General features: G+C 41.5%; 1 protein-coding gene across 2 annotated transcripts in view; it reads right to left on the bottom strand.

Annotated features, from left to right (window-relative positions):
• Positions 1-7,594, bottom strand: part of RAPGEF6 (Rap guanine nucleotide exchange factor 6) — a 241,511-nt gene extending 233,917 nt beyond the window's left edge. Inside the window, exons 1-2 of one of the 2 annotated variants that reach the window (XM_024213334.2) lie at positions 7,426-7,594; positions 6,127-6,424 (exon numbers count right to left, since the gene is read on the bottom strand). In XM_024213334.2, the coding sequence (XP_024069102.1) occupies positions 6,127-6,195 (69 nt within the window). In that variant the 5' untranslated portion in view covers positions 6,196-6,424; positions 7,426-7,594. Of the gene's footprint in view, positions 1-6,126; positions 7,096-7,425 lie in introns of those variants that run through there. The other variant, XM_024213333.2, reaches the window with a different exon arrangement.
• Positions 7,595-14,596: the final 7,002 nt, after the last annotated feature.

Genomic DNA, 14,596 nt, shown 5'->3' with positions numbered 1-14,596 from the left:
TTCTAGTGGGCCAAAGCATGGACTCAGCTCTCGGCCTCAAGAAACAGGCTGGATGAGTGGGGCAGCTATGTGAAGAGATTCAGCTTGTCTATACCAGGAAATTGAGTAGCGTAGTTATAAGGGAATAAACTTTCAAAGCAGTGTAATGATTCCAGTTATAGTGACCACATGGGGAGTTATCCTGTAATAGCTATTCTTACTATACTTGTGCTAGTTAATTTCCTCATGTAGACAAACCCTTAGGCATGTGCTTAACTTTGGATACTGTGAGTAGTCCCATTGATAAGCATGTACCTGAGTATTTGCAGGATCAGGATTCAGCACTGGTCATATTACTACTTGTTGTGTGGGGACTAGCTACCTCCTGATAGGACGAGTTTACCTTTGTAGTAGGTTCCCAACATATATTTTAAATGCCAGCTTCTATGATTAAGACTACCAAAATAGCACAGCTACAATATGTTGCATCCGGAAGTGAGATATTTTTGCACTAAATTATTACTGCCCTTCTTTCAGTTTGAGACCAAAATTCTCATTTCCATAAAAAAGGTTTTAAAAAGACAGAATAGAATTGGCACATCACGCTCTAACAAGAGGAGGGCAAAGCAAGACATAGGAGTAAAAAAAAAAAAAAAAAAATGATGTCAGGAATCGCATTTCCCTCATGAGGCCCAGATACTAACATTAGAATTTTTATTAAATACAAACCAGAATCTGTAATTTAAGTTAACACAAAAGGTTTCTTTTTAGTTTTATAAGACATTTGTGAATGTACAATACTATTTGCAGAGATTCAGATATTATTAAATAGCTTTTTAACATAGACCCTGTTCAGCGCAGTATAGCCATATAGCTTTCAAATAAAGCACTGAAAAAATGGATTTTAACAAATACTACTCCCATATTTCACCTCTTAAGCTTACCAAAAATTAATAGAGGCATGAAAAAACTACTTTAAAATATCAGTTATTTCTAGAAACAAGAAGCAGATGTTCTCTTCTATTTGTCTCAGCTGTGCTGCAGTACAACAGAGTCTCTGTTATGCTGCCAGCAGTAATTTATATTTATTTATTTATTACAGCCATTTTATAGTGCCCATCACTGTAGTGTCTGGGTACACTAAAGTATCTGGGTATGCTGTACATGATTCAGATTAATGCAAAAATATTTCTTATGTATTGAAAAGCCAATATCCTGACACTTTCATCAGATACCTTTATTAATACAACTCTTGAGCAGATTACAGTGTGACTTAGCCATTAAGCAACTCTCCATCTACATAACACTAACATCACAGTATGGATCAGACAAGGTATTCAGGGACTCAAACAAGTAAGAGACCTTTAAAGATGCTGCTTACACTGATGTAAACACTCACACACCCTCAATTTGTTTGAACAAATGACAATTCCTTCATTTAAAATATCCTCAAACCACACTGTTCAATATATACATTAGTAACACATGTAAAATATATACAGTGATATATTAAATTGAAGAGCTAAGGTAGTACAGGAAAGTACATCAAATACAATCTCCTCTGGTTGTAAAAGTTAAGGGTTCTGCATGTATAAACATTCCCCCTATTTAACACCAAGCTATCAGTAGGATCACCATGCCTGGAGTATTAGAAGACCAGCAAATCCTTCCCTCAAGTTCTTTTATATACTCATATTTCAAAATATTAAAATTTTTATATACATTTAAAATACTGTAAAGTAAATGTTTGTCTATTACAGACAAGGCTTCGTCAATGAACTGTCAGGTATCAGGGCAAGATGGTTTCAATAACGAATCACACTAGCTGAGGATCTGTCCCCATGACAATAAACTGTGTGTCACAATGCAAATAAGCTTCTGTGCTTAATCATTCCGTGACAACTCAGTGACTGATCACTCTTGGTCACATGACTTTCCCATCTTAGTCAAAACAGAGGATAAAACAAGGTTCCAAGTAGTATCTCATGTTTAGTAAAGTAAATTTAGGAATAGACGTTTTAAAAGATTTTCCACAAGACAGACAAAGCAGCAGCCTGCTTTGCTTCATACATGCAAATATCGCCATGAATATGGGATAAGGGGTCCAACATACTATCTTTAGATTGGCAATACAAGCATGAGAGAGAGAGGAGAGAAAAGAATACCAATACAAAGTATCTCCAGCAGATCATCAAAATAATTACTAATTTGATATCTCAAAAGCAGGTTATAATGTTTTTCACAAAGAAATTAAAAATATGAATGCATAAAGTACCTACTCAAACAGGAATCAAGTGTCTACATGTTAGTACACAAGTTACGTATATTAGACAATTAACAAGAATTGGAATGTTACCACAAGAATGAAATCTTGTTCCAGCACATAGATTTACCGTCACAAGAATCTGCACTATCAGGAATGAAAACCTTGATCATGAGTTGAACACAATGTGTCTCTACTATGCGACATCATCATAACAACAATAGGTTCTTGAAGTAGAGTAAGTTATATACACTTTACTAAAAACAGTAAAAATGTTTTTCTATTTCTATTTACAAAATATAAGAACAGTAACTTTCTGGCAAAATTGCTAATAACTATCTTAATTTGGATAGTAGAGCCACTCATGCATGAAAATTAACAAGCAGATTAGTTGTCTGTTAGATATGAGTTTTCCAAAGAGACTTTTCTGTATCAGTAATACCACTTATGACACAGGAGATTATGTGCTAACAAATGAGGCTTCGATCTTGCAATGTGGGCAGGCAGACAATGTATTTAATTTCAAATTCTGGGCCTCAGAGAGAAAAAGTTACACTGTAACTTTGTTTTTTTTTAAAATATTGATTAATAACACTATCAAGTTTAAATTTGGCAGCAATTTTTTTTTTTGAAAAACAAGTTCTTATAAAACCACGCCTAACAGAAGTGCTTCAACAATTTTAAAAAATTCTATGAAATCTGTTATTTAAAAAATATGTGTCCTGTTCAAAATGCCAGCACTATCCCACTAAGAAAGTGAAATAGATTTCATTGATTTTCATTGTCCATGCTGAGAGACATGAAAAATATAAAGAACATAGACCCCAGTCTTGCAAAGATTTAAGCACACTTTAAGAATGAGTAGTCCCATTATGAAACAAGTGTATAAATCTTTACAAGATCAAAGTCAGTGACAAATTAACTAGTTGGGTATTTGTTTCTTTTACTTTTTAAATCACACCACCAAACCCTTCACCTGCACATAGCTCTACTGTAATCAATCTGGATCCACAGAGGCCAGCCCAAAAGCAGGATCAGGGCCTTGGCATACTTGCAGAATATGATTTTTAATTCAACAAGATTAATGTCATGTTTATCGGATTAGTTTAAATTTATGTTTTTAGGGAGTTCTGTAATAATCAGTGGTACCAAAAAAAAATAATAATCTTGGGCTGAATATAAAAGAATATTTCAAATATTTTACCTCGTACTGCAAGAAAAATAGAATTTACACCTTGCAGCAAAAGTCTGAAGCATTATATGCTCCCAAAAACAAACCCATGAAGCAACACAGCATTGATTGTAAACAGGACCATTCAATGTAGATGCCTGCCCCTGGATACTAGAACTAGGTCTAAAACATAAGATTGGTCATACTGGGTCAGAACAATGGTCAATCTAGCCCAGTACCCTGTCTTCCGACAGTGGGCAATGCCAAATGCTTCAAAGGGAATGAAAAGAACAGGGTGATTATCAAGTGATCCATCCCCTGTTGACTAGTCCCAGCATCCAGACAAATAACCTGGCCAATAACCAGGTATGGACCTATATTCTGTGACCTTATCAAATTCTTTTTTTAACCCAGTTATAGTTTTGGCCTTCACAATATCCCCTGGAAACGAGTTCCACAGGTTGATAGTGTGCACTTCCTGTTGTTTGTTTTAAACTTGCAGCCTATTAATTTCATTGTATGACCCCTGGTTCTTGTGTTAAATGAGAAGGGTAAATAATACTTCCTTATTCATTTTCTTCACACAATTAATAATCTTATAGACCTCCATCATATCCTCCTTTAGCTGTCTCTTTTCCAATCTGAACAGTCTCAGTCTTTTTAATTTCTCCTTATATGGAAGCTGTTCCATATCCTTAATCATTTTTGTTGCCCTTCTCTGTACCTTTTCCAATGATAATGTCTTTTTTAAGATGGGGTGACCAGAACTGCACACAGTATTCAAGGTGTAAGTGTATCATGGATTTAGATAGTGGCATTATGATATTTACTGTCTAAGGCTAGGTCTACACTACCCGCCTGAATCGGCGGGTAGAAATCGACCTCTCGGGGATCGAATTATCGCGTCTCGTCGGGACGCGACAATCGATCCCCGAACCGACGCTCTTACTCCACCAGCGGAGGTGGGAGTAAGCACCGTCGACAGGAAGCCGCGGAGGTCGATTTTGCCACCCTCCTTACCGCGGGGTAAGTCGGCTGCGATACGTCGAATTCAGCTACGCTATTTGCGTAGCTGAATTTGCGTATCTTAAATCGACACCACCCCCCCCCCGTAGTGAAGACGTAGCCTTATTATCTATCCCTTCATAATGGTTCCTAACATGGTTAGCTTTTTTGATTGCCATTGCACATTGAGCACATCAAGCAGATGTTTTCAGAGAACTCTCTACAAAGTCTCCAAGATCTCTTTCTTGAGCGACCACATGGAGAGTTATCCCCATCATTTTGTAGATATAGTTGGGATTATGTTTCCCAGTATGTATTATTTTGCATTTATCAACATTGAATTTCATATGCCATTTTGTTGCTCAGTCACCCCGTTTTGTGAGATCCCTTTGCAACTCTTCACAGTCTGCTTTGGACTTAACTATCTTGAGTAATTTTGTATAATCTGCAAACTCTGCCACCTCACTGTTCACCCATTTTCCAGATCATATATGAATATACTGAACAGTATTGTGCCAGTACAGATCCATGGGTGTCATCTAATGCTACAAATCATGAATGGAAGAAGGCAGAACAACAAAGGGTTAGAGCAAGAAAAAAAAGTGACCGACCTACCAAACTAACAAAAAAAAACCCAAAACCCATAACAACATCCTATCCCTTACAGACAGTGCCTCATCATTAATTCCAGCACCAGGAAGTGGAGTGGGGGGGGGGCAGTAAGAGAAGAATAAATCTCTCAATGGAAGGTAAATATAAAAATTGGAAGGATGCACAAATTGCTTAAAATGCATTAATCCTGTTTTTTAATCACTGTCCCAGCTCAACACATTTCTAAAATGATCTCTGTAGCAGTACTCTTTATGTAGCCTTTTGATAATTAGCTCACAGAGATCAAGCAGGACATTTCACTTTCCATGAAGTATCAAGGGAGAACAGATGTTTCCCCATCTCAGAAGGATTCAAACATGGAACTGGAGTGAATCTTTTCATACTGCTCTTCAACTCCTGATCACATGGAAATTGCAGTAAGGCAAAAAGGCAAATGTAAGCAAACAAACCAAACCTCTCACTAATAAGCAAAAAGTGTCAAAAATACATTCCATGGTGGAAATTAACATCCCATAATGCTGCTCTTCTACAGTCTGTTGATCCCCAAAATATGGTTGATTAGAAGCTAATCATTTTATTGGAACTCACTGTTTTAATGTAAATAGACAGTCCTGCAAATTTCTACTCTCCCATTCCCTGGGGAAGTGTCTCTTTTCAATAGGCATATAAAAAAATTTTTTTTAAATCTGCATTATGGTGTTGGTGAGTAGATTATGTCTGGACTGGTAATTTGTCATGACAGTTTTGCAAGACTGAAATAGGTATAATTTTTAAATGATGCACATCTGCCCCAAGCTCTATCTATCCCAATGAATTATTCCGCTATCCATTTTGAAAATCATGATTTCACAAGTGCCTTGTGTCTCTTAAATGCATTACATGCTGCTGAGTTTGAAAGGCCCTATTTAAAAAAAAAAGGGGTACTCACAATGGGAGGAATATTTCCTGCTCATAAAAAAAAGCGTCAGTCCACGAGTGTCAGCACTGCAATTTTCACAAATGAAAAAAATATACCACTGAACTGCTGATCTGTCTGGTAACATAGAAGAAAACTCAAGCAAAGAAACAAGTGAAAAGCAAATTAAAAATGCATTACCTCTTGAGTCCTTTCTGATGGTTTTTTTCGCAAAGCCTGTTTAATCTTGGGATCCACAGGAGAGGTCATTCTACTACTTTAATTCTCCAGTTATGAATTCCACAAAAATAGCTTATTACTTGGGAGGCGGGGGAGATGAAGTGATCCCTTCCAGGTCAAAAGGAAAGCAATGGAAACTTCAAGTTTAGATTTTGTTGTAAGCTTCTTTTTCAACCCCCTTCATTCCTCCCTGAATTTGGATGTAAACTTTGTGCCACGCTTATGTTGTTCTTTTTAGCAGTCCAATGAAATCAGTAATCTGGCAAATAACAGATTTCCTCAATTAGATGTAGCTCAGTTCCTCTGGTGCATTTCCCCTTTGCTTCTGCAGCTCCCAAAGGGTGGAAACAAACATCCAAAATTTCCTTTCATATCACATAACATTCAGAAAAATCTTTGTGCAAAAAAAGTAAAATGACGAAGCAATAGCAGCAAAAGTTTCTTCAGTCACCCAGGAGGATAATCCAGGAGATGGGGGAATCTCATCACTACATCAAACTCAACGGGGGGGAGGGAGGGTTGATTTTCAGGGAGATTCTGAGTGGTGGTTATTGATTTTTGGAAGGAGAACCAGTTGAGTGGCTTGGTGCATATGTTCTTGGGGTTGGGGCTGTTAGAGACAGGGTCCCGGTTTTGGAAGAGATAAGGTCAAATTTGGGGGTAACATGGGTTTAAAGAATATTTGGTATTTAGGGAGGGAGGGGGGAAGGGAAGGAAGTCAGGATTAGAGGAAGTGGTGAGCGGAGTCAGGCTAAAGGAAAAGCATGGGGGACTGGCTGGGCCAGTCTGGGGTGGATTTGAAGGGCAAGGCTTGGAGAAGTGGGGTGAATTGGGGGCAAAGGGCTTCCTGGGGGAGGTTCAAAGAGAAGTGGACTGGAAGGGTCCAGGAATTGGGGGGTCAGTGATCAGGGATAGGTGAGTCTGGGAGGGGGGTTCAGGAAAGGATCGGTCCCGTGTGAGGGGGGGGGGGTTAATGAATAGGGGCCTGAGGTCAGTCGGGAGAAGTAAGGTGCCAGTGATTATGGGCCAGTCACGGGTGGCGGCGGCCCGTGATGAAAGGCCGGAGACGTCCGTGCGTGGGGGCCAGGGTCACTGACGAGGGGCCAGGAGGGTGTCCGGGACGAGGGGCCAGGGTCGCTCGGGGAGGGCCATGCGGAGGCGCCGGGGAGGTCTGGGGCTCAGGGAAGCGGGATCCGTGGCAGGGGAGGAGGCCTGTGTAAGGGAGGTGCAGGGGGTTCCCGCTTCCCCCTAGCTGCTCACCAGGCGGCTGGCTCCTGCTCGGGGCTCCGGGCTCCCAGCTCAACGGCAGCACATGCGGGAGACGGAGGCAGCCGCCACATTCTCCCCGCAGGCGACCCGGCTCCCCATGCCCGGGGACCCCTGGCAGCGTCCCAGCCACTCCGGCGCCGGCGAACGTGAGGCGAAGTCTCGGGACGCGGGCGGGCTGGATGGAAGTTACCGGCCGGAGTTGGTCTCCCTCAGCCCGCCTGCTTGCAGGAGCCCTGGCTGACTAACTGTGAATCTCCTTCGGTCCAATGAAGAAGGTGAGCGGGCGGGCGATTAGTGTCGCGCGCGGGGAAGAACCCAGACTATCCTCCGGGGCATACAAGCGGCCCACCGAGGATTCAACCTAACACGCCCCGGACTCAGTTTCCCCTGCCGTCTACCTCGATGGGAAATTTGGCCCCGACAAAAACTAGCGAAAGCGGGCGCGTAACACTGTGTATTAGCGAGAAGGGCGGCGGAAAGGGGGTGGACCCCGGGGTGGGGAAGGGGCGGTGATTGGGCGTGGTGGCACCAGGTTCCGCCCTATCCCGGAGATTGAAGGAAGAGCTGAGAGTCAAAGCCCCAACTGGAAGCATCGCGAGGGTTGATGCTCAAGGAGGGAAGGGGTGCGCGCGCGCATGCGCAGTTGGAAAGCCAACGCGTCAGCCTGAAAGGGGCGAAGGGCCGGGCTGTGTGTTTCGCTGACTCTGTAGCCGAAGAGGAACGTGGGGTTCCTGGGGGCTCCCAGGAGGCGGGTTGGCGGGGGGGGGGAATGAGGGGCCCCACAGCGCCGGGGCCGCCCTCTGCCGTGAGAGCGCGAGCGCCCCCGGCCTTTTCCAGGGCCCCGCGTCCGCCGCCACGAGAGACTGGCTCAAAAATCATGAGCGCTAAAAAGGGGCTGGGCTGGGCTGCTGCCGGCGCCTCCGCCCCGGGCAGTGGGGGGTTGGGCTATTGGTTAGTCCCCCGGCTCCGGGCGGTAAGAAGCAGCGCTGTGGGTGGTGCCCGCCGCCGCTCCGCCCCTACGGCAGCGGCTCTCAGAGTTTTGGACCAGTGACCCCTTTCCCAGAACAAGCCTCTGAGTGCGACCCCCCCCCTTATCAATTAACACTTCTTAATGTATTGTTATAAATGCGGGCGGCAAAGCGGGGTTTGGGGTGGAGGCTGACAGCTCATAACCCCCATGTAATAACCTGGTGACCCCGACCCCCAGTTTGAGAACCCCACCTACTGTTACCTTACAGACCACTTCCGTCCTAATCAGGGATCCCAGACTGACATACTAACTACACCGAAATCTGTTCAACCGTTGAATCGCAGCTGCCTCGGAGGAGTAACAGGAGCGTGACAATAAGTTAGGATGTGCAAAGAAGACTATTGTGTTTAATGGATGCTGCAAGGGAAAACTCAGAACACCAGTACTCAATTTAGAATTAGGCAGCAGCCTCAAATTAAAGCACCCACCTCACTTCAAAGTGCTAGAGGATTTTTCACAAGCAACAATGTTGGGTTTATATATCTCTTAGCACATCCTAGAATCATAAGACTGGAAGGGACCTCGAGAGGTCATTTAGTCCAGTCCCCTGCACTTGTGGGAGGACTAAGTATTATCTAGACCATCTCTGACAGGTGTTTGTCTAACCTGCACTTAAAAATCTCCAATGATGGAGATTCCACAACCTCCCTAGGCAATTTATTCCAGTGTTTAACCACCCTGACAGGATTTTTTTCCTAATGTCTAACCTAAACCTCCCTTGCTGCAGTTTGAGCCTATTGCTTCTTGTCCTATCCTCAGCAGTTAAGAACAACAATTTTTCCCCCTCTCCTTGCAACAACCATTTATGTACTTGAAAACTGTTATGTCACCGCTCAGTCTTCCCTTTTCCAGACTAAACAAATCAATTTTTTCAATCTTCCCTCCATGACTGGCAGGTGGAGCCCCCCTTCAGGGAGGCTAGCCCCGTTTCTGCTCCTTCCACCCATCCCCTTTTTCCCTATGGCCAGAACCCCAAGACACCACCACCCACAGCCAGAGGAGCCCCAAGCCAGCTGGGCCCCCCCCCCCCACACACACACACAGCTGGAACCCTAGAACCCCCACCCCTTCTCAACCCTCAGCAGCCAGGAGCCCTGAGCTGGCCGGAGCCCCGAGCCCCTCCCCCTGCATCTGGTGCCCTGAGACCCTCCGCTTGCGGCCACAGCAGCCCTGAGCCAGCCAGAGCCCCAAGACCCCCTCCCCCAAGTCTATTATACCTGCTGCCCTGCTTCCCTCACATGTAAAGTTTTCTAGACCTTTAATCATTTGTGTTGCTCTTCTCTGGACTCTCTATAATTTGTCCACATCTTTCCTGAAATGTAGTTTCCAGAACTAGACACAATACTCCAGTTGAGGCCTAATCAGTGCGGAGTAGAGCGGAAGAATTACTTCTTGTGTCTTGCATACAACACCACTGCTAATACATTCCAGAATGATGTTTGCTTTTTTTGCAACAGTGTTACACTGTTGACTCATATTTAGCTTGTGGTCCACTGTGACCCCCAGATCCCTTTCCATAGTACTCCTTCCTAGACAGTCATTTCCCATTTTGTATGTGTGCAACTGATTGTTCCTTTCTAAGTGGAGTGCTTTGCATTTGTCCTTATTGCTCCTACCACTAAGAGGGAAAAAAGCAGGATCTCCAACTCACTAATACTTTCATGCATCAGGTGTCACTTGGAGGACTTCTGTCCACATACTGACCAGGCCCAATTTACTAAATTTGAGAACACAGCATTGCAGCCATATAAACCATGTTTGGCCCCGTTCTCTAATCTTCCCTACGGGTGACTAGAAATGTTTAAGTGTTAGAATAGAATAAAGTGGAATTGAGCCCTGTACCCATAAAATCTTTCATTTGCATCTAGTATTTGAAATTAAAATCCTGATTATTGTTACCCCTTATTCTAGCTGTGTGGCTTAATAGTAATCAAAATATCCCAGGAATATATAATCCATATAGGAATTAAAATGAGTAGAATAAGTGCTACTTGCTTTTTCATGCAGTCTTATGGTATTGTAATTTATTAAAACCAGAAGAGACATCCTAGAGTAACTAGGATCAGTTGGCATATTCAGTAGGAATGAAAATCTGTATTTTAATTTGTGTATCTCATTACACCTGTTAAACAAGTTTTTTCTAACTCACAAAAACCTGATTTTGGTTACCACACAGCTAATAACTGCTGCAGTTATTTCAGTGGCTATTTTAGCCGTCAAGTTTACTTTACAAAAAAATCTTGAGAATTTTCGGCACAGGAGAAGTGAGTGGCATGATCTCATCTAGTTACTGGTATAAGGTACATGTCTCTACACAGTAAAAGCTACACAGGTCAAAGAAGCTTTCACATGAGTAATGGTGGGTCTGGTTTTAAAGTATGTGGTCAAGTAGAAAGTTTATTCATAATGAAAAAGGAAAACTTAACTTCATTTTAAAACATAAGTGTTTACTGAACGTCATTATAATTTGCATTCATCCCAAAAGAAACAGAACAAAGCATAATATGTAATCTTTTTATGCTGAAAAACATATTAAGGAGAAGGATCAAGACCATCACAGGTGTCTTTCTAGAATGGGTTCTGCTTTAAGGTAAGATTTTCAGGCTTTAACCTCTTAGTCTACAAAGATAACTTAATGCATGAAGAGATGCCTACTGTTCCCCTTTGTCCTGCTAAAACAGCTTCTGACGGAAAAAGATATGTTCTTTCAGTTGTTCAGTTTCCACGGACTCTCGCAAAGCCATTCTCTAATCTCATGCCTTTCAACACCATGCACACACTGCAAATTCTTTCAATGTGGAAGACAGGTTCCTCACCGCTCCCAACTAGAATATATATATATCAATTGCATACAAATTGCAATTAATTCTGTACATTTCTGTGTACATTTCTTGTTGCCTGTAAATTTTTACTACAGCCTGGCAATTTGGTTCCTCTGTTTCCCAAATGCACAAGTATATTATGGCTCAGTAAGCTGAGAACATTGTTTTTATGATGGTTTAACTTTGAAAATTCCCTTGAGAGGTTAATTCAAGTGATTGTTATTGGTTAAGCATGAACAGTGTGCTCACTCTTCAAAACCCAAGTATCTACATGTTCTCTGCCCCCAACAATTTACAATCAAAGGGCAGGTCTGCATTACAAACTTGCACAGCTGCGCCACTGTAGCGCTTCTGGTGAAGATACTCTAAGCTGATGTGAGAAAACTCTTCCGTCGGCTTAATAACTCCAACTCTGTAAGAGGCGGTAGCTATGTCAGCGGGATAAGCTCTTCTGCCAGTGTAGTGCTGTCTACAGAGGACGTTAAGGTAGATATAACTATGTCGCTCAGGGGTGTGGATTTTTCACACCCCTAGCGACGTAGTTATACCAAAGTGTGTAATGTAGACCTGGCCTAAATAACAGACAAAGTGTTTTGGGAGACCCAAAGGGAGGAGTTGCTTTAAATACAGTTTTAACATGCATTCTTGTGTTGGATGCATTGTTTAGTGTGAATGTCTGAACTGTAGGTGTAAGGCAATCACAATAGCTTTTGCATTTTCATGCAATTTTTGCCCCTGCAAAGTTTAGCCTTTTTATGAAATGTGACATCAGTTGGTTTTTGTATCAAATTCACTTTTTTGTCATATTTGGATGTGAAAGTTAATCTTTGTATGAATAAAAATTTGAAATTCAAAATTTCAAACTAAAGTTGTTCCAGAAACTGTAAAATTTCACCATTCTTTCCGTAAAATAAAAACTCTGAAAAGCTCCGATCGATTTTGAGACTTGCAAATTCCACCAATAATATTTCCACACTGCCCTAATGTTTATCCCCTCTGGGGCTAAATTCACCACCTCAGTTGTGCTCCCAGCTCTTTTAGTCAGAGAAGCCAGAGACTGGAAATCAAACCTATGTCACCTAAATGCCAGTGTCCTATATTCAACTTGAACTTTATAATTGATTTATCTTTAGTCTGCAGATCATAAAAAGCCCCTGATCTTGCAATGAGCTTTGTGCAGACAGATCTCGGTATCCACATTCAGCACCATTGTTGTCAATGAGGCTGTGTCTGGATGTGGGAGTCCACCTACATGCAGCTCACTGCAGGATTAGGGCCTAAGTGATGAGATAATTTCAAAATAAAAACACTGAAATAAGATCAAACCAAGTTCACCTAAGGAAATAGATTATAACAAAAAGTGATATAAGCAAAGACATTCATGCAGTAGTATCTATCCTTGTATAGGTAGATTTGGGGGTCACCTAACCATTTTGTTTACATACATCTTTTACTTGAGTTTCAATGCAAAGTACAGTATCAAATATAGATTAAGAATTAAAATGAATGAGATTATTGTAACATAAAACATTTAAAACTAAAAAAGCTTTCCCTTTTTTAAACAGTTTAAAAATGACATTGCTTTCCACATACAGATTTTGCCAGAAGTGTAAGACTAGAAAGCCATTTACATCTCAATAATTATAGAGATAAGCATTAAAGCTGAAGAACAACAATTTGGTTGTAATCAGCTACAACACCAAACTGAAAAAAAATAAGACGTAGCAATGTTTTACATATGGGGTATATAAGGAGAAGTCATGCTTTATCTTAAATTGTGAGGTTCCTTGCTTTTTATGTTCCCTGTCACACATCCTTAACTTTCTCTAATGTGGTGACTGCTAGTGTGAATGTACTGTGAATACAATAAGTACTAAGACTGAAGGGCCTTGAGACCACATTAACATGCAAGGAGACAAGGATGACAAGTTGCAGCTGCTCACTGAAAAAGAGCAAACAAAATATCTCTGGCATGGAATGATTAAGCAAATCATATGTCTTACAGTTTGACAGAAAGAAACATAACTCTTTACAGTGCAAGCAGTTTATAACATGTCTATAGGAATAGATGGAATTTATGAAAAACATGGTTATGGTTAATAATTCCTATTTTTAATCTGCTTTCCAACTATTAAATCATTTGGTTGATTGCTTGTAGAATAATGAGGAGAATTTTCACTTACGATCCAAAAAAAGTTAGAAATGATTTACTAAAGCAAACATTAGATGACTAGATTCACTTACTGACACTCCTAACAAAACAGTGACTATCCAAGAACACAGCACATCTGAAAGGTGCCAGTGTGAAAGCTGTGGAAATTGCAGTCCTTTATTTATGTACAGTGGTAGTGCCTTTCCCCTCCACCAACCCACCTGCTCTTCCCCCCACACAAACCATTTTCCTTCCAACTCAACCTGAAGAGACCAACTCTGTAAAGTACACCTCTACCCCGATATAATGCGACCCGATATAACATGAATTCTGATAGAACGCGGTAAAGCAGTGCTCCGGGGTGGGGGCCTGCGCACTCCGGCAGATCAAAGCAAATTCGATATAACGCGGTTTCACCTATAATGCGGTAAGATTTTTTGGCTCCCGAGGACAGCGTTATGTAGAGGTGTATTGTATTCTGATGAATCACTCAACTGGCATGCCAACTGTAATTATATTGGAGATCTAAGCATCTGCCCATTAGGTACTAGACTAAGGTCACCAACCTGCCATCCAACTACCAAACTGTATCAAATTTGAAAAGGTGAATTTAGTAGTTAAAGGTCCATTACTAATTCCCCGAATCACCTCGTTTGCCTCCAAGCACATTTCAGTATACAGAATTCTAACTAGTGTAGGAGACAGCAGGAACTGACAAGTGCTTTGACAATAGATATAAAACACTATCTAAAATATAATCAGCTGCCATCCTCAAAGCTGAAAGACAATGAAAGAACTGCTGTCCTAAGCAGAGATATGCATACAATAATTAAGCAGTTCCATTTCTTTTGTTTGAAATGGGTTCATAATAAAGCTCGCTACTTTAAAATTCTTGTGCCATTTTCCTTGTTTATTATACAAAGCCTATGATATTTTATTGCTCCCTCAGTACTTTGACAAAAAAAGCATTTGGGTCTGTTTAGATATCTTAGGTACCCATCAACAGAATACAGATGTCCACTTTCTGGTTGGGGGGGCGGAAAAGTATTGACAAGAAACATTCTGTGTTCTATTGACTACATTGTTTGCCTTGCCTTTGCCATTAAGATCAAGGTTATCTCTAGCAAGAATATTTTCTTGAATTGTTAGCTGGACACC

This window comes from Terrapene carolina, unplaced genomic scaffold, assembly GCF_002925995.2.
Source record: "Terrapene carolina triunguis isolate 2854851 unplaced genomic scaffold, T_m_triunguis-2.0 Scaffold629, whole genome shotgun sequence".
NCBI classification, from domain to species: domain Eukaryota; kingdom Metazoa; phylum Chordata; order Testudines; family Emydidae; genus Terrapene; species Terrapene triunguis.
This window is presented reverse-complemented; position numbering and strand designations above follow the sequence as displayed.